We start from the raw sequence: 18,727 nt of genomic DNA, 5'->3' as shown, positions 1-18,727 counted from the left end.
TCTGTTTTAAAAAAAAAACAGGTTTGCTGTTTATTTGAGCAATATGAGATGGAACGGCGTTCCATGCAATAATGGCTCTATGTAACACTATACGCTTTCTTGAATGTGTTCTAGATTTGGGGACTGAAAAGGTGAAAAGACCCCAGGTGGCATGTCTGGTAGAGTAAGTGTGTGTGTCAGAGCTGTGTGTAAGTTGACAACGCAAACAATTTGGGATTTTCAACACATTAATGTTTCTTATAAAAAGAAGTGATGCAGTCAATCTCTCCTCAACTCTTAGCCAAGAGAGACTGGCATGCATAGTATTTATATCAGCCCTCTGATTATAATGAAGAGCAAGACGTGCCGCTCTGTTCTGGGCCAGCTGCAGCTTAACTCGGTCTTTCCTTGCAGCACTGGACCACACGACTGGACAATAATCAAGATTAGACAAAACTAGAGCCTGCAGAACATTCTTTTTGGAGAGTGGTGTCAAAAAAGCAGAGCATCTCTTTATTACGGCCAGACCTCTCCCCATCTTTACAACCATTGAATCTATATGTTTTGACCATGACAGTTTACAATCTAAGGTATCGCCAAGTAATTTAGTCTCCTCAACTTGTTCAACAACCACATCATTCATTACCAGATACAGCGGAGGTAAAGAACTTAGGGAATGGATTTGTACAAAATACAATGCTCTTAGTTTTAGAGATGTTCAGGACCAGTTTATTACTAGCCACCCGTTCCAAAACAGACTGCAACTTAGAGGCTTCACTGACTTCATTGGCTGTGGTTGATGATGCATATATGGTTGAATCCTCAGCATATATGGACAGACATGCTTTGTTTAATGCCAGTGGCATTAGCGGAATTACTTTGGCTTCCCTCCAGGCCTGAGGACAAAGACTTCCCTCTAGGCTCAGATTAAAAATATGACGGATAGGAATGGCTATAGAGTCAGCTGCTATCTTCAGTAGCTTTCCATCTAAGATGTCAATGTCAGGTTTGTCATTATTGATAACAATAATTGTTCAACCTCTCCCACACTAACTTTACAAAATTCAAACTTGCAATGCTTTTCTTTCATTACTAGTTTTTTTTAATGCATGAGTAGGATGGCTCACTGTTCATTGTTGGCATTTCCTGCTTAAGTTTGCCCACTTTGCCAATTAAGTTATCATTAAAATAATTGGCAACATCAAATGGTTTTGTGACAAATAAGCCATCTGATTCAATAAAAGATTGTATTTCTGCCCATAATTTCATTTAAAGTACTCCAAAGTGTTTTTCCATCATTCTTTATATCATTGATATTGGCTTCATAATAGTTTCTTCTTCTATTTGTTGAGTTTAGTTACATCATTTCTCAGTTTGCAGTAAGTCAGCCAGTCAGATGTACAGACTTATTATCCACTCCTTTTGCCCCATCTCTTTCAACAATACAGTTTTTCAATTCCTCATCAGTCCATCGAGCCTTAACAGTCAGTTTCTTAACAGGTGCATGTTCGTCAATAATTGGAAGAAGCAATTTCATAAATTAGTCAAGTTCAGTGTCTGGATGCTCCTTATTAATCACATCAGATCAACAACTATTTTTTTACATCATCCACATAAGAATCATAGCAAAATCTTTTGAATGATCTCTTATACACTATTTTTGGCCTAGCTATCAGAACTTTGGCTTTCCTAGATATAGCCACTAGATTGTGATCACTGCATCCAATGGGTACGGATACAGGTTTAGAACAAAGTTCTACAGTATTAATGAAAATGTGATCGATACATGTGAATGTTCCTGTAGTGTTTGTAAACACCCTGGTAGGTTGATTATTAACCTGAACCAGGTTACAGGCACTGGTTACAGTAAGCTTCCTCTTGAGTGGACAGCTTGATGAAAACATGTCAATATTCAGGTCCCCAAGAAAGTAGACCTCCCTGTTTACATCACCTACACTATCAAGCATTTCACACGTTATTTAGATACTGACTGAATGTTCGCACTTGGTGGCCTAAAGCAACACCCCAAAATAAAAGGCTTTAGATGTGCCAAGTGAACCTGCAACCACAACACTTCAATAACACCCGACATAAGATCTTCTCTAAGCATTACAGGGAAATGGCTCTGAATATATACAGCAACACCTCCCCCATAAGCATTTCTGTCTCTTCTATAGATGTTATATCCTTGTACTGCTACTGCTGTATCATCAAATTAATTATCTAAGTGAGTATCAGAAATGGGTAATTTATGAATGTTATCTGATGTTAGCAAGCTACTGATTTCATTAACCTTATTTCTAATGCTACATATATTATTATGAGTTATTTACTTTCCTGGGTAGCTTATCAGAGATAGACATAACACTGAAAACAGCAAACAAAGCAAAATAAAAAATATATACATTCAGCAGTCCATTAATCAATTGGTGTGTGTGTGTGTGTGTGTGTGTGTGTGTGTGTGTGTGTGCGCGCTGCGGGGTTGAAGCTACAAACCCATAGGCTCGGCTCTCTCATTCCTTCCAGGCTTCAGGGAGGAAGGGTGGACAATGAGTCTGTCATAGCAGATGTAAGCAATGTCTCCATGTGCTCTGGCAGCTTTCATGGCAGGAATAAGTTCTTTCCTCTTCTGGCGCACAGCTTCATGATAGTCCTCGTTGAGGAAGATATACATCCCTCTCAAGTTCTTGGCTCTCTCCAGAACAGCTATCTTGTCCTTGAACCTCAGAAACTTGACCACTATTGGCCTGGGCCTATCACCTGGGCCGGTGGTGAGTTTTCCAGTCCTGTGGGAGCGCTCCACCTCAATCTTCCTGTGGTCCATCTTCAATTTCTCAGAGATCATTTTCCTCTCTTTGCCCTCAGATTCCTTCCAGGTCTCATGTGGAGATTCTGAAATTCCGTCCACAACCATGTTGTTCCGCCTTGATTATCCCTTGAAGCCCTCTCTCAATGACTTGCATATTGCTGTCATCTTGCCGTTCTCCAGTTTCAACTCATCGAGCTGACCCTGGTAGAACAGCACACTGTTTTCAGGTCTTGGACCTCTCTGGTCAGGTCGTCCATTCTTTTATTAGTCGAATTCATCAGTGTTTGTACAAAACACTTGAAGCTATTTTCTTGTTGTTGTAACAACTGCTTGTAGAACTATTTTTGTTCATTTAAAAGATCCTTCACGTGTGATAGACACCACTGCCCTCAACGGTACTCGCATTGGCTTTGGCGTTTGTCATGGTAGCTAGCAACGTATGTTAGGCTGTTACTTCTCGCAGTTCCAGACAGGGCAGGTCACAGGGAAGATTGAAAACAACAAACAGCAGGGACCACAAACCTGGGACAATCCACGGTCCCAGCCACAATGCCTAACCGCGTCGCAGACAGATCAAGCCCTCAAGAAAACCCTGCTAGTTTGATATGCAGCTCGCTAGCAGCTAGGCTTGCTGCAACGTCAAATAGCTCCTCAGACCCATCCTTGGTAGGCAGCATCACTGGACAGAGACTAGCAGTCCCCAGCAACTGACCAGCAATCCGGAGTCGCCTCTTCACTGTTGACGTTGAGACTGGTGTTTTGCAGGTACTATTTAATGAAGATGCCAGTTGAGGACTTGTGAGGCGTCTGCTTCTCAGACTAGACACTCTAATGTACTTGTCCTCTTGCTCAGTTGAGCACCGGGGCCTCCCACCCCTCTAATTATTCTGGTTAGTGCCAGTTTGTGCTGTTCTGTGAAGGGAGTAGTATGCAGCGTTGTAAAAGATCTTCAGTTTCTTGGCAATTTCTCTCATGGAATAGCTTTCATTTCTCAGAACAAGAATAGACTGACGAGTTTCAGAAGAAAGTTATTTGTTTCTGGCCATTTTGAGTTTGTAATCGAACCCACAAATCCTGATGCTCCAGATGCTCAATTAGTCTAAAGAAGTCCAGTTTTATTGCTTCTTTAATCAGAACAACAGTTTTCAGCTGTGCTAACACAATTGCAAAAGGGTTTTCTACTGATCAATTAGCATTTTAAAATGATAAACTTGGATTAGCTAATTAAGTGATGGTTGCTGATAATGGGCCTCTGTACGCCTATGTAGATATTCCATAAAAGATCTGCTGTTTCCAGCTACAATAGTCATTTACAACATTAACAATGTCTACAATGAACTTGTGATCAATTTGATGTTATTTTAATGGACGAAAAAATGTGCTTTTCTTTCAAAAACAAGGACATTTCTAGGTGACACCAAACTTTTGAACGGTAGTGTATGCTGAGCACTTGTTGGCTGCTTTTCATTCACTCTTCAGTCCAACTCATCCAAAACCATCTCAATTGGGTTGTCGGGTGATTGTGGCCGGGTCATTTGATGCAGCACTCCATCACTCTCCTTGGTCAAAGAGCCCTTACATAACCTGGAGGTGTGTTTTGGGTCATTGTTCTGTTGAAAAACAAATGATAGTCCCACTAAGCCCAAACCAGATGGGATGGCGTATCGCTGCAGAGTGCTGTTGTAGCCATGCTGGTTCAGTGTGCCTTGAATTCTAAATAAATCACAGACAGTGTCACCAACAAATCACCCCCACACCACCTCCTCCATGCTTTACATTGGAAACCACACATTCAGAGATCATCCGTCCACCTCCTCTGCGTCTCACAAAGACACGGCAGTTGGAACCAAAAATCTCAAGTTTGGACTCATCAGACCAAAGGACAGATTTCCATTGGTCTAATGTCCATTGCTCATGTTTCTTGGCCCAAGCAAGTCTTTTCATATTATTGGTGTCCTTTAGTAGTGGTTTCTTTGCAGAAATTAGACCATGAAGGCCTGATTCACGCAGTCTCCTCTGAACAGTTGATGTTGAGATGTGTCTGTTACTTTAACTCTTTTTGGGGGGCTGCAATCTGAGGTGCAGTTAACTCTAATGAATTTATCCTCTGCAGCAGAGGTAACTCTGGGTCTTCCTTTCCTGTGGCGGTTCTAATGAGAGCCAGTTTCATCATAGCGCTTGATGGTTTTTGCGACTGCACTTATTGAAATGTTCAGTATTGACTGACATTTCATGTCTTAAAGTAATGATTGTTGTTTCTCTTTGGTTATTTGAGCTGTTCGTGCCATAATATGGACTTGGACTTCTGCCAAATAGGGCCGTCTTCTGTATACCTTGTCACAACACAAATGATTGGCTCAAACGCAAGAAATTCCACAAATTAACTTTTAACAAGGCACACCTGTTAATTGGAATGCATTCCAGGTGACTACCTCATGAAGCTGGTTGAGAGAATGGCAAGAGTGTGCAAAGCTATCATCAAGACAAAGGGTGACTAATTTGAAGAATCTAAAATCCATTTAGATTTGTTTAACACTTTTTTGGTTACTACATGATTCCATGTGTTATTTCATAGTTTTGATATCTTCACTATTATTGTACAATGTGTTAAAGAGTCAAAATAAAGACAAACCCTGGAATGAGTAGGTGTGTCCAAACTTTTGACAGGTACTGTATGTCTGCCAGCATTTGTGAGGGCTCCAGAAACCCCAATGACTAGTTATAACTGCTAAAGGGCTAACATCATCAGCATAATTAGTAGGTCTTTTTGTGTCCAAAGTACAGTGAGTCTTCTAAGACTGTACAGACAGACTGAGGCTTCCATCCAGTGATGGATGATGCTTCATGGTGTCTACTGAAAAGGTACACAAGGATTTATAAATGCTGCTTACAATGTCATCCATTTCGTATTGAATATTTTGTTTGATATTATAATAATTGTCTTGCAATTCGTATGATATGTTACAAATTCCAATTCACACATTACAAATTGGTAGACAGTCCTGCAGCTGTCAGGATCCAGAGACCACAGGCGGATCAGACAGCCCTCCATAAACATTGACTAGGCCTAATCCCTGGACTACACCACTGAGCCAGGGAAACACCCAACTACGTGTTACACCATCAAACAGAAGTCTAAAATAGATCAACGTGGCAATCTACAGTACATACAGTGGGGAGAACAAGTATTTGATAACCTGCAAAATCGGAAGTGTTTCCTACTTACAAAGCATGTAGAGGTCTGTAATTTTATCATAGGTACCCTTCAACTGTGAGAGACGGAATCTAAAACAAAAATCCAGAAAATCACATTGTATGATTAAGTAATTAATTTGCTGATTTGATCACCTAACAACCAGTTAGAATTCCGGCTCTCACAGACACGTAGTTTTTCTTTAAGAAGCCCTCCTGTTCTCCACTCAATACCCGTATTAACTGCACCTGTTTGAACTCAGTACCTGTATAAAATACACCTGTCCACACACTCAAACAAACAGACTCCAACCTCTCCACAATGGCCAAGACCAGAGAGCTGTGTAAGGACATCAGGATAAAATTGTAGACCTGCACAAGGCTGGGATGGGCTACAGGACAATAGGCAAGCAGCTTGGTGAGAAGGCAACAACTGTTGGCGCAATTATTTGAAAATGGAAGAAGTTCAAGATGACAGTCAAATACCCTCGGTCCAGGTATCCATGCAAGATCTCACCTCGTGGGGCATCAATGATCACGAGGAAGGTGAGGGATCAGCCCAGAACTACACGGCAGAACCTGGTCAATGACCTGAAGAGAGCTGGGACCACAGTCTCAAAGAAAACCATTAGTAACACACTACGCCGTCATGGATTAAAATCATGCAGCACACGCAAGGTCCCCCTGCTCAAGCCAACGCATGTCCAGGCCCGTCTGAAGTTTGCCAATGACCATCTGGATCATCCAGAGGAGGAATGGGATAAGGTCATGTGGTCTGATGAGACAAAAATAGAGCTTTTTGGTCTAAACTCCACTCGCCGTGTTTGGAGGAAGAAGGATGAGTACAACCCCAAGAACACCATCCCAACCGTGAAGCATGGAGGTGGAAACATCATTCTTTGGGGATGCTTTTCTGCAAAGGGGAAAGGACGACTGCACCATATTGAGGGGAGGATGGATGGGGCCATGTATCGCGAGATCTTGGCCAACAACCTCCTTCACTCAGTAAGAGCATTGAAGATGGGTCGTGGCTGTTTCTTCCAGCATGACAACAACCCGAAACACACAGCCAGGGCAACTAAGGAGGGGCTCCATAAGAAGCATCAAGGTCCTGGAGTGGCTTAGCCAGTCTCCAGACCTGAACCAAATAGAAAATCCTAGGAGGGAGCTGAAAGTACGTATTGCCCAGTGACAGCCCCAAAACCTGAAGGATCTGGAGAAGGTCTGTATGGAGGAATGGGCCAAAATCCCTGCTGCAGTGTGTGCAAACCTGGTCAAGAACTACAGGAAACATATGATCTCTGTAATTGCAAACAAAGGTTTCTGTACCAAATATTAAGTTCTGCTTTTCTGATGTATCAAATACTTATGTCATGCAATAAAATACAAATTAATTACTTAAAAATCATACAATGTGATTTTCTGGATTTTTGTTTTAGATTCCGTCTCTCACAGTTAAAGTGTACCTGTGATAAAAATTACAGACCTCTACATGCTTTGTAAGTAGGGAAAACCTGCAAAATCGGCATTGTATCAAATACTTGTTCTCCTCACTGTACATAGTGGAGTGGGCTCTGACAGGTAAATAAATAATGCCCAGAATTATTTTTTACAGGTAAATACCATTGCAAAAGGTGACCATACTCAATGCAATGAATTCTCAAAAGCCACAAAATAGGGAGTCCTAAGTGTTTACTAAGTGCAGTGTAACAGTCTCTGACGATCATAGCTGATTTGGTTCTGGGTGCTGAGATTAATGCATTTCTATCCGAGCATCCTGACTATACAACTGGCAGCAACAACAAACAAGGATATTATAAGGCCCTCTGTGACAATAATTTCCCTTGGCTTATGTGGAGTAAGTTAGTAAGCACATTTGTTCTTGAGTATTTGGTAAACACCGTCGCTTAGTACATGAAGAGGAACTTCTAGTCTTTCTGGTCAGATGCCTGCACTCCAAAATCAGGAATTCAGGCAGCTGTTCTAGAGTATTAAAGCTTTATGTTGTCATACCGACAAATTAGAGATTTTTTTGTTTTTTTGTTTTAACTCTCAGAATCTAGAGGTTATTACCTCAAAAGTTTTAGGGACATTATTGGATAAGACAAGTCTACCATGGTGTACTCTCATAAAACCCCAGAGAACGATGAAGAGGCAAAGTACTTGCAGTAGCAGTGGGATTGATGGGCTCTAGGAATATTATATAGGGGGTGTGGTGGGCGGGTTAAGCATGTATAGTTCATTAGTCTATTTGGGGGTCTGAAATACAGTAAGCTCTCTTGCCACTCTACGTCTCACTGTCTTGGTGTTGTCATCTGCTGCAGTCTCCGCAATATAGGAATTGAGAGACTTATATTTGGCTCAACTACCCTCACACTGATGGGAAACCAATGTAGGCTAGGCTACCCCTGTCAATGACCACTGTAATAAGACAGACAGTTGAAAATAGGTTGAAGTACATATAAACTGGTATGTGCAATGAATCTTCCCAAATCAAGCAAGTGAATGGCCAGTATTCAATTAGATCAGCCAAGTTTAAATGTGATTCAGGCATCCTCTCCCTACCTGTAGCTGGTCTACACTATAATGACCATTTTACCCATCCCCAAAATGGAATTGTACAAGCAATCATTTAATCAATAAGTTCACTGGCAACTCATTCAAATTGTTATCAGAGACCTTAAGCGGTACAACAGATATACAGTGTACAAAACATTAGAACCACCTTGACAGATTGACCAGGTGAACCTAGGTGAAAGCTAACATCCCTTATTGATGTCACTTGTTCAATCCACTTCAATCAGTGTAGATAAACGTGAGGAGACAGGTTAAGGATTTTTAAGCCTTGAGACATGGATTGTGTGTGTGCCACTCAGAGGGGGAAAGGGCAAGACAAAATATTTAAGTGCCTTTGAATGGGGTATGGTAGTAGGTGCCAGGCACACTGGTTTGTATGTGTCAAGAATTGCAAGAACTGCAACTCAGCTGGGTTTTTCAGGCTCAACAGTTTCCCCTGTGTATCAAGAATGTGGTCCACCACCCAAAAGACATCCAGCCAACTTGACACAACTGTGGAAAGCGTTGAAGTCCACATGGGTCAGAATCCCTGAGGACAGCTTTCAACACCTTGTAGAGTCCATACCTCCAGCTCAGTTGGTAGAGTACAGTGCTTGCAATGCCAAGCTAGTGTATTCGATTCCCGGTAACACGTCAAATGCATACATTACTAAGTTGCTTTGAATAAAAGTAAATGGCATATCATGTATATATTATTAAAGGAATATGGCACATCGGGGGTTTGTGGTATATGGCCAATATCCCAGGTTCAGGGCTGTTCTTATGCACGACGCTATGTGGCGTGCCAAGATGCAGCCATTAGCCGTGGTATATTGGCCATATACCACAAACCCCAGAGGTGCCTTATTGCTATTATCAACTAGTTCCAGAAGTAATTAGAACAGTAAAAATTATTTGTGTCGTACCCTTGGTATATGGTCTGATATGACACAGCTTTCAGCCAATCAGCATTCAGGGCTCGAACCAGTTTATAATATAAATATAATTGAGGATGTTCTGAGGGCAAAGGGGGTCGGGTGCAACTCAATATTAGGAGAGTGTTCCTAATGTTTTGTCCACTCAAGTGTATATCCAGAGGGTATATATCCTGCAGGCTACATAGGTACCAATCCTTCATTTTGTAAATAGTAACGCCATGCAACATTTGTGGGCCAAATCCCCTTGCGCTGCTGTTTCTCCCATGCGGGGTCCAATAGAAGTTCCCTGTCCCAATCATCCTCTTGGTTCATGTAGACGTGCTCCGAGTCCGAAGTCATCATGTAGGAACTATATTGCACCTGCGTTTCAATTGCTGTCATTTCGATGTCTCCTTTGGGAGATGCTTATTCCCTCGACGTACTCAATTTAATTTGCACTTTTCAATTAAACATACACGCACTGAGCAGTCAACTCTTAAGCCCGCAAAACTGGTGCACCCGCCGCACGAAGTAGACTGCACTCAAACCCCTGGTCAAAGCAGACACAGGTAACAGCATCTCGTTACATATGACTGGCCTGACCTGGGGCTATAAGTGACACTAAAAAGACTAGGCAGAACTAGTGGATATGCATGTATGCCTCTTGCAGATGCATCGATCTAGACTGCAAGAGTTCTCATCTACAAATCAATAAGGGTCACAAACAAACATGTGTAAGATATTCATTCCAATCAAGTCCTTGATATGTAGCCAGCCATTTGTGACAGGTCTTGGTGGGCACTGCCACTAACCAGAGGTCGCAGGTTCAGGATATGTGAGAAATGATCAAAATCAATGTGAAAGGCTTTATTCCACATTTACATAATGCAGAGCATTGTGTCATACTTCTTAGTTCAGTAAACATGTCCCTTCATGCCCATAAAAAAGTAGCCTCTTCAAAACAAATGAGTTGTTTCAATGTCATTTATTGAGACTTACAAAGAACAACGTGTCTTCATTGAAATTAATTTGACAGCTACAAATGAAAACAAATTCTCAATTAAGAATCAGGTGATTCATTTCTATATCTTTCAATAAATGGTTCTGCAATCAGCAACCTGTCTTTCATTTTCTGTAATGGACAAATAACAGTAATCTACAGATGTACAGTATTTTCCCTGATTTCTCATAAAGCTTGGTCTTACATATAGTTTTCAGTCCTAATCCACATGCGTTCAAACAAGTCTCTGTAAAAATGTCAGGAATTCCAATGGACGAAAGATTGAGAAACTGGAAGAAAAACTGTTTAGTAGTGATATGATTAGTGCCAATTCGAAACTATAACGTGACAGATAGGTAAGGGGACTTTGATTGAAACCGTGCACGGTGTATCGTAGGCCGATATAGTCCAGCTCTCATTCATTGAGGGAGGCCACTGAAGTCCTCAATAAACACAGCAATACAAACTTAACAAAAACAATATGGTGGAATTTGTGTTTGGCTGCATTTACACAGGCAGCCCAATTCTGATCTTCTGCCCAATTATTGGCAAAAGATCCAAATTGGGCTGCCTGTGTAAAAACAGCCTAATATATCTTAAATCAACCACATGATTACATTAAGGTTCCCAATCAATGTTTGAAAATTGTAATCAGACAATTTTACAGGGTGATTAGGATATGTACAATTTACTTAAACTAGACAGGGAACGTAGAATACTGAATGTTGTCCTCTTGACATCCATATCTTCTAAGCTAACGCAGCTGTGGAATGTTCTCGAGGTGACGGTGTTGTAGGCCTGTAGATATACTGATTATGGGATCAGAGTGAGAGGGTTTGGGCGTTGTGCTGCAGATTGAAGGGGGGGGGTAGGTGAATTTGAGCGGGGCAGTGGTGCATTGGTTACTCACCCAGCATGCGTGGGACAGAGGTCGATAGCCCTACCTCCCTCCCTCCGTTCATCTGGCCTTTTGCGTACCACTGCGTCCTTAGCCGTTCAAAGCACAGCTGGAACGCCTCAGTTTTGAGCCTGAATGCACATCTTGTCTCACTGGAAATACCTCAGAAAAATATGCCACAACACAAGCAACAACTCCAGCATTCCCCAATCTGACCACCTTTAATTACAATAACTTAAGTTTCTTAAGTCTGTTTTGAGTACAGGTTTAAAACCTATTTCTGTGATTAATTGAAGATTAATTTAATGACAATATACAGTGTGATTCATTTCAATTTGGCAAAATTATTTCTTTAAAAACATCAATAGAATCAAAGAAAATAAGAAAATCCATGACTACTGTTGATGGGGGTCATCTAATTTCGGAAAGGAGGATGGCCTCAGATAGAGCCATGACTGGACTATTTTACAGGCACATCTAGCGTCAACCCAGATCAGTTGGGTCTGCAAAAGGCTAAATAGTGTATGTGCCTTGTAGGGATTACCCTTATCAACCATACTAGTAGCAGTACTACAACTACAATGAGGGGAGTGTGGCCTCACTAACCCATTAGACAAGCCCAGACATTCAGGCCCTGGGTTCTTGTAAACTAGTTGTCTTGTGATAGTTTGTTGGGCTTCCAGCATCACAGACCTCAAATAAATAATAAAATGGGGTGCCTCGTTGTGAAGGAGGAGTGGGGTCAATGAGGGAAGTGTATGGTCGAAGTGCAGGCGTGGTCGGGGGCAGAGGGCTTTACCTTTGTGGGGACTGCGTCCACGGCATTGCGCGACTAATTTTCTTCCCCCGTCACACACAACATGGCGTCCAGGGACCCAGGAGCCATTTTAGCTGTAATAATTAGCGAGAAGGGAAAACGTAGCTGGAAGAGCAATAACAGTAACAATGTCATGCACTACAGTTTTAAAACATCACAGAAAGCCATATCAACGAATATACGTGCAATAAGCAGGTGCATGTTATCATGGTAACCAGAAAGAATGAGATAAGGATTTAAAATTTTTCCTATCAGAAATTAAAAACAATCGATAACCAACTGTAGTCTACAGCTCACTTCTACATCCAAATACTGTGACGCAGCAAGGCGACAACCATTTCTCATTCTAATGATATGATCGCCTTCAACTGTTCTTCTGACACCCACGGCGACAAACTAACAAACATCGCCATGAGGTTTGTGGCATGTTCTGAGGTAGGTGTAATGAAGAGCTAGGCTGAGACCAAGTGGTAGAGCCCAATTGAGAACTTTTTGAAATGATCTTGTCATAGTTCACAGGAATGGGATAATCTTTGTTTAAAGTGTTTCCCTTCAGATGTGAAAGGTTGAAATAATTAGTAAATCCTTTGGAAAAAAAACATGGAAACGATTTAATATCATGTTTAATCGCATGTCTAATAATTAACCCGATAGGGAAAACATTTCCTATTTTAAATTATAAAAAAATACAGCCGCATGTTGTTTTATTCTCAAACCAAGTCACTCCTACTTTTATTACTTAAGCTTGAGGCTTAAGGTTTCAATAGGTTACATACTGAATAATAGAAACCAATGAGTTTCCATCAAACCTGGACAGCCTAATGGCTCCATTTAAGACAATTCATTAATTTGATGGTCCAATTGAAGTAAATACTCTCACAGAATATTATGATCAGGATCGCACAGGAAGTTCACTTAAACCAAAAGAAAACAAAGAAAAGGAACATGTTTGTCCTGTACAAGGTCAAACCACACAATGTACTGTGTGTGAAAAGCCCACTAGTTTTTGTCCTTTGGAGAAAACGTGAGGCCCAAAATGGCAGTTGATTACCCTCAGATCCTGAAAGGCATGCTTAAAGGAAGCCCTCAGCATGCACTTGCCACCTTCAGGGCTTTCCACATTTCCATTTAAACCAAACAGAGGTGAAACCAGTTAAGTCACTAGGCTAGTATTCATGGTATAATAATAGAAATCATTCATGCATCACTGTCTGCAAATAAAAAAACGAGTTCCCCAGAAAATGCGAGTTTAAAGCTAGCCTGTCTAATCTTAAAGTGGTTTGCTTGGTTGGATTTCTATCTGATACATTTGATCAGTTCCAACGGGAGGTCATGTGAGACGTGGGGAAGGACTACATTCCCAGAGGCCAGAGAAAAGTGACTTTTGCTTTTCACTCCAGCACACGTGTAATGTTGTTGCAGCAAAGCGCCTGGGTCTCGCTCCCAAAGCGCCTGGGTCTCGCTCCCAAAGCCCCAGACATTATGGAAAGAAAGTTTGATGACTGAGGTGTGAATGTGTATTCCTGTGATTGTCATAAAAAGTGAAGGCATCATGCTTAAATTGATCCCCTAGAATGTTCACAAGTGTCCACACATACAGTCACACTGGTCCTCATGTCCAAATTAGCCTACATGTAAAGATACTTTGCCCCTTGCTTTCCATTTTTTTCTATTTTTTTTTCTAAACACAAGCTCTAAAACCTTTAACCATTTTATTAACCAAAGATCTACATACGCTGGAACATATTGGAACAGTGACTTTTCATATCAAGGTCTTCGATGAAGGCAATATAAATTTAAAAAACAAAATCTGGCCAATGGAAAAATTAAGCTCTAAACTATATACACTACATGGCCAAAAGTATGTGGATACCCAAAATCATGGGTATTAATATGGACTTGGTCCCCGCTTTGCTGCTAGAACAGCCTCCACTCTTCTGGGAAGGATTTCCAGTAGATGTTGCTTCTATTCAGCCACAAGACATTAGTGAGGTCGGGCACTGATGTTGGGCGATTAGGCCAACATCCCAAAGGGATGAGTTAAGGTCAGGGCTCTGGGCGGGCCAAGTTCTTCCACACCGATCTTGACAGACCATTACTGTATGGAACTCGCTTTGTGCACAGGGAGCTTTGTCATGCTGAAACAGGAGAGGACCTTCCCAAACTATTGCCACAAAGTTGGAAGCACAGAATAATCTAGAATGTCATTGTATGCTGTAGCTTTAAGATGTCACTGGAAATAAGGGACCTAGCCGGAACCATGAAAAACAGACTATTATTCCTCCTCCACCATTTGAGCAGGTAGCGTTCCCCTGGCATCCGCCAAACCCAGATTTGTCCGTCGGACTGCCAGATGGTGAAGCATGATTCATCATCTGGACGTGTTTCCACTGCTCCAGAGTCCAATGGCGGTGAGCTTTACATCACTCAAGCCAACGCTTGGAATTGCGCATGGTGATCTTATGTTTGCGTGCGGCTGCTCGGCCATGGAAACCCATTTCATGAAGCTCCTGAAGAAACAGTTATTGTGCTGACGTTGCTTCCTGAGGCAGTTTGGAACTCGGTAGTGGGTGTAGCAACCGAGGACAGATGATTTTTTACGCGCTTCAGTACTCGGCGGTCCTATTCTGTGAGCTTTCGTTGACTACCACTTCGTGACTGAGCCATTGTGTGAGCTATTTTATACACCTGTCCACAACGGGTGTGGCTAAAATAGATGACTACACTAATTTGAAGGGCTGTCCATATACTTTTGGACATGTAGTGTATGTGAACTAATGGCTAATTTGGATGAGCTAAAGTCACCTTGAGGACAGAGGCAAGGCTCTGATTTAAAAAATGTATGGATCGATTTGGGTGCTTCCTTCATCGCTCAAAAATATACACATTTATTTTACACAATATATTTCAACTAGGCTTTTAACAAGGCACTCCTCTGGTATGGATTCATATTCTCGCATATTTGACAGATTATGGGACGGGGATGTGTAAGGAAGAGCTGTCATTACAGAGCCCCCAGTACGCATCACAACCATACACTTCCTTAAAACCATAACGACTTCACAATATAGATCACTGCATTATGGGGCAGCGTTACTATCAAAGCAAAACCAGGCATACTATAAAGTGAAAAATCAACTAGTCAGAATTGTGTTTAGAAAAGAGAAGATGCAAAACAGGGGAATTATAAATGGGCGAACTTGCAGTGATGCACATTTGGACCATAACTACATCACTCAAAACCCACACATTCACACACACACACATTCACACTGCAATGTAAAGGGTTATCGGTGCTCTGGCATGTGGGAGTAGTCAGGGCGGCGGAGGAGGGGCTCCTTGTGTGATGGAGGCGGATCATACGCTCTAGCTGGGGCGTAGGTAGCAGGCGCTTCCAGGGTGTGGGCCTCTGTCGGTGGCGGGGCCTGCATTGGCATCTGGTAGTTGGGCATTGTGGGGGGCATCTGGGTCGGGGCTGGAGGAGGGTAGCCATATTGGTACTGCTGGTACTGTTGTTGGTACTGCTGGTACTGTTGGTACTGCTGGACCTGCTGATAGTACTCTGCATAGCATCTGAAGTTAAGAAAAGAGAAAGCCTGTTGAACACATTTGATCGGCTTCAAAATAACTAAAACTGCCCCAAACGTGCATCATGTACCTGGCAATGGGGTCTCTATCAGCAGCAGGGTCCTCTGGTCGGCCGGGTGGCGTTGGGAGGAGTGCGCGGCGTTTGGGGCGTGGCTGGGGGAAGGGCTGGGGCACAGGGTCAGGCAGCAGTGGGGTGGAGCGGCGTACTGGGCTGCGGTCCCTGTCCCCTGACTTAGTCCCCATCTGCTGCTCCGCTAGAACCTGCTGGCCCTGCTGGAAGAAGCGGGCCCGTGCTGCCTCAAAGATGGCCTGGGCAGTGGGTTCTGCACCCCCCATGGAGCCATAGGCTGAGCTGGCGTTGTAGAGGGCCGAGGCTCCGCCATAGGCCGGGTTGACAGCAGCCTGGGCTGACGGTGCCTCTCCAGCTGTGGGGTCGTACTGGTTACTGTAGCCTTCTGCGTCCGATGTGGCTGAATTCTGATAGCTGGCGGCCTGGTTGGCTATAGAGTCGTATACCTGATCCGCTACAGAACCGTACACCTGGCTGGCGAGGGCACCGTAGACGGCAGGGCTCACTGGAGTACCATCTGTGGCGCTGGCTGCCGTCATGCCCTTTAGCGCAGCGTATGTGGGATCAAAGCTTGTTGTGTTGTAGACAGAGTTGTGCAAGCTCTGCTGCACCTGAAGAGGCAGACCTGCAGCTGCAGCAACGGCAGCAGCCAGTACAGCAGCCTGACTCTGGTGGTGCTCCATATGAGGGTTGATGGAGGGGCTTTCAGTGGCATAGTGACTCATGATGGGGGCCTTTGCTGTAGTCGTGGTGGGATTACTGGGCTGCACATTGGAGAGCTCCACAGAGAGCGGTCGGCCTTTGAAGGTGGTCCCATGGAGAGCCTCAATAGCCTGCACTGCATCCTCCTTCCGCTCCATGTGTACAAAGGCATACCCCGCAGAGGAGGAGAGCCTCGCTGTAACCAAGCACAGGATGATAAGACAGTCAGCAATGAAGTAACCACTAACCATGTTTACCATCCATTCTGATGAGTAAAGTACAGGTTTGATAAAACTCACCATTGGCCTGATGGAAACGAAAATTGTCTTAACTTTCCTAAATGTTGACAAAACACGTTCGACAGGATTGTATAAAAACAATTTTATGGTGAAATATAATGTGATAAACTGTGGTGGATATGCTTTTTTTTGCATAGTTGTTGCTAGAATAACCATCATATGGAAGTAAATTTGCACTCATGCTATGTTGTGCGGTCCTCCTACTACGAGGTGAAAAAAAACGCAGTTTATTAACAGATCAAATAAGTTATGATGAACCTGATGAGCTTGATGCTTATTTCCAATACATTTCAAAAGGTCTTAATTTGGATGCTGGTGACAAGGTTATCAGTGATTGGTTGTCGATTACATTTAATTGACCAATAAAAATGATCTTCCTCTTAGCCATAATCTCATGTACCCTGTGTGTTGTATCTACGAGCTATAGGCTAGAGTGCACGTTCCAAGACCACCATGGACAAATGTACTGTTTATCCTAAGAGTTTGTGACAAAACCATTGACAGAGTTAAGATACAGAACAAAGTGCATTACACACAGTTTTGTATCCTCAACAGACCAATTTGATGAAAATACCCCTATCAGTATAATTTGAATACCAGTAGTTGCTTATAAATCTTTTGACAAGTGGATGGGAGGGTAGAGACTCACCTTTGACCTTATCACACTCCAGAACTTTCCCAAAGGTCTGAAAGAGCTCTTGCAGGTCCTCAGCAGAACACATGGCACTGAGATTCCCCACAAAGACCTTGGTGGAATGCATGGGCCTTCCGCGGGACTCTTCAACCACCAGGTTTCGGCCACGGAACTCCCGTCCATTCAGTTCCCTTATGGCTAGATCAGCAGCACCATCTCCCTGGAGATGGATGAAGGCAAACTGACGGAGTACACTGCAGGTGACCACCTGTCCATATGGCCCAAAGAGCTGTGTCAGGTCCTCCTGAGAGGTGTCCAAAGCCAGGTTCCCCACAAAGAGCTTTATAGCTTCGTTCTTATCCGTTGACTCCATGGTTGGGTACACCTGGGGAAGGAGCAGGGTGTCAGTGACCGAGCTAGCTAATTTAAGTTGATATTTTAGCTGATGGCATAACTGTTATTAAGGGACGTCTTAAGAAAAACCGCATGCAACAACTATAGGCAAATCATGAATATAGTAGTTTAATAAAACATGACAAGTAACTAACAATAGTTTAACGCATAAAGCTAAAACTAGTCCATGGTCAACATTAGAAAACCTAGCTAGCAAGCTAACGTTCGTTTCCCCCTCCCTTCTCGAGTCGAGGTGGCATCAATTCGGTGATGCTTGGCAACACCCGATCGGGAAACACGAGATGCTCATATCGTTACATGAAATTGCTGTACTATACACACATTAGTTGGTCGAGGTGTGATCAGATTTATCCTGGCTCGCTAGCTGGCTAGCTAAATGATCATTTCGGCGCGGATTAGAGTTAGCTTACTGGCTAGCTAAACTAGCCATTTTGCGGTGTTGAAAAATAATGTTCAGAAGCAGTTTAACTAATTACATCTATTTGCAACTATTCAGAGCATTATGCACATTTTTATATCACATTGTGCATTCATAAATGTTGCCAAGCTAAACAAATATTACTCAAGTTTACACATACAAAAAATAAGCACACTGTGCATCCATCTTACCTAACGTGGTGCAATATTTCCAATGACCACCTCCGGTTCCGATCTTTGAGAGAGTGACGTATGATATTTTCAACAAATCACTAGAGCAGAAGTCTGGTTACATGTAAACGTTCATGGCAGGCGTATTACACAATGTCGGCTACAATCTTTTTCTACGATGTAAATGACCATGTTGTTTGAGTGGAGTGAGTTTTGCTTATCACTCCAGCAGACGTGTAATGTTGTTGCACGTCTGCTGTAGTT

At 42.7% G+C, this 18,727-nt stretch overlaps 1 protein-coding gene across 2 annotated transcripts; it reads right to left on the bottom strand.

Moving 5' to 3' along the window:
- Positions 1–10,423: 10,423 nt before the first annotated feature.
- Positions 10,424–18,542, bottom strand: LOC135544147 (RNA-binding protein 4-like). 2 transcript variants are annotated; one of them, XM_064971557.1, is made up of 4 exons: positions 18,485–18,542; positions 17,477–17,846; positions 15,827–16,724; positions 10,424–15,741 (listed from the first exon to the last, which is right to left on the bottom strand). In XM_064971557.1, the coding sequence occupies exons 2-4, from the start codon at positions 17,832–17,834 to the stop codon at positions 15,456–15,458; spliced, it is 1,542 nt and encodes a 513-aa protein (XP_064827629.1). In that variant the 5' UTR covers positions 17,835–17,846; positions 18,485–18,542; the 3' UTR covers positions 10,424–15,455. The 2 variants fall into 2 exon arrangements, with proteins under 2 accessions (XP_064827629.1, XP_064827630.1); XM_064971558.1 differs by lacking the exon at positions 18,485–18,542 and adding an exon at positions 18,454–18,479.
- Between the last annotated feature and the right edge of the window lie 185 nt (positions 18,543–18,727).

This window comes from Oncorhynchus masou, chromosome 8 (genome assembly GCF_036934945.1).
Source record: "Oncorhynchus masou masou isolate Uvic2021 chromosome 8, UVic_Omas_1.1, whole genome shotgun sequence".
NCBI lineage: Eukaryota > Metazoa > Chordata > Actinopteri > Salmoniformes > Salmonidae > Oncorhynchus > Oncorhynchus masou.
This window is presented reverse-complemented; position numbering and strand designations above follow the sequence as displayed.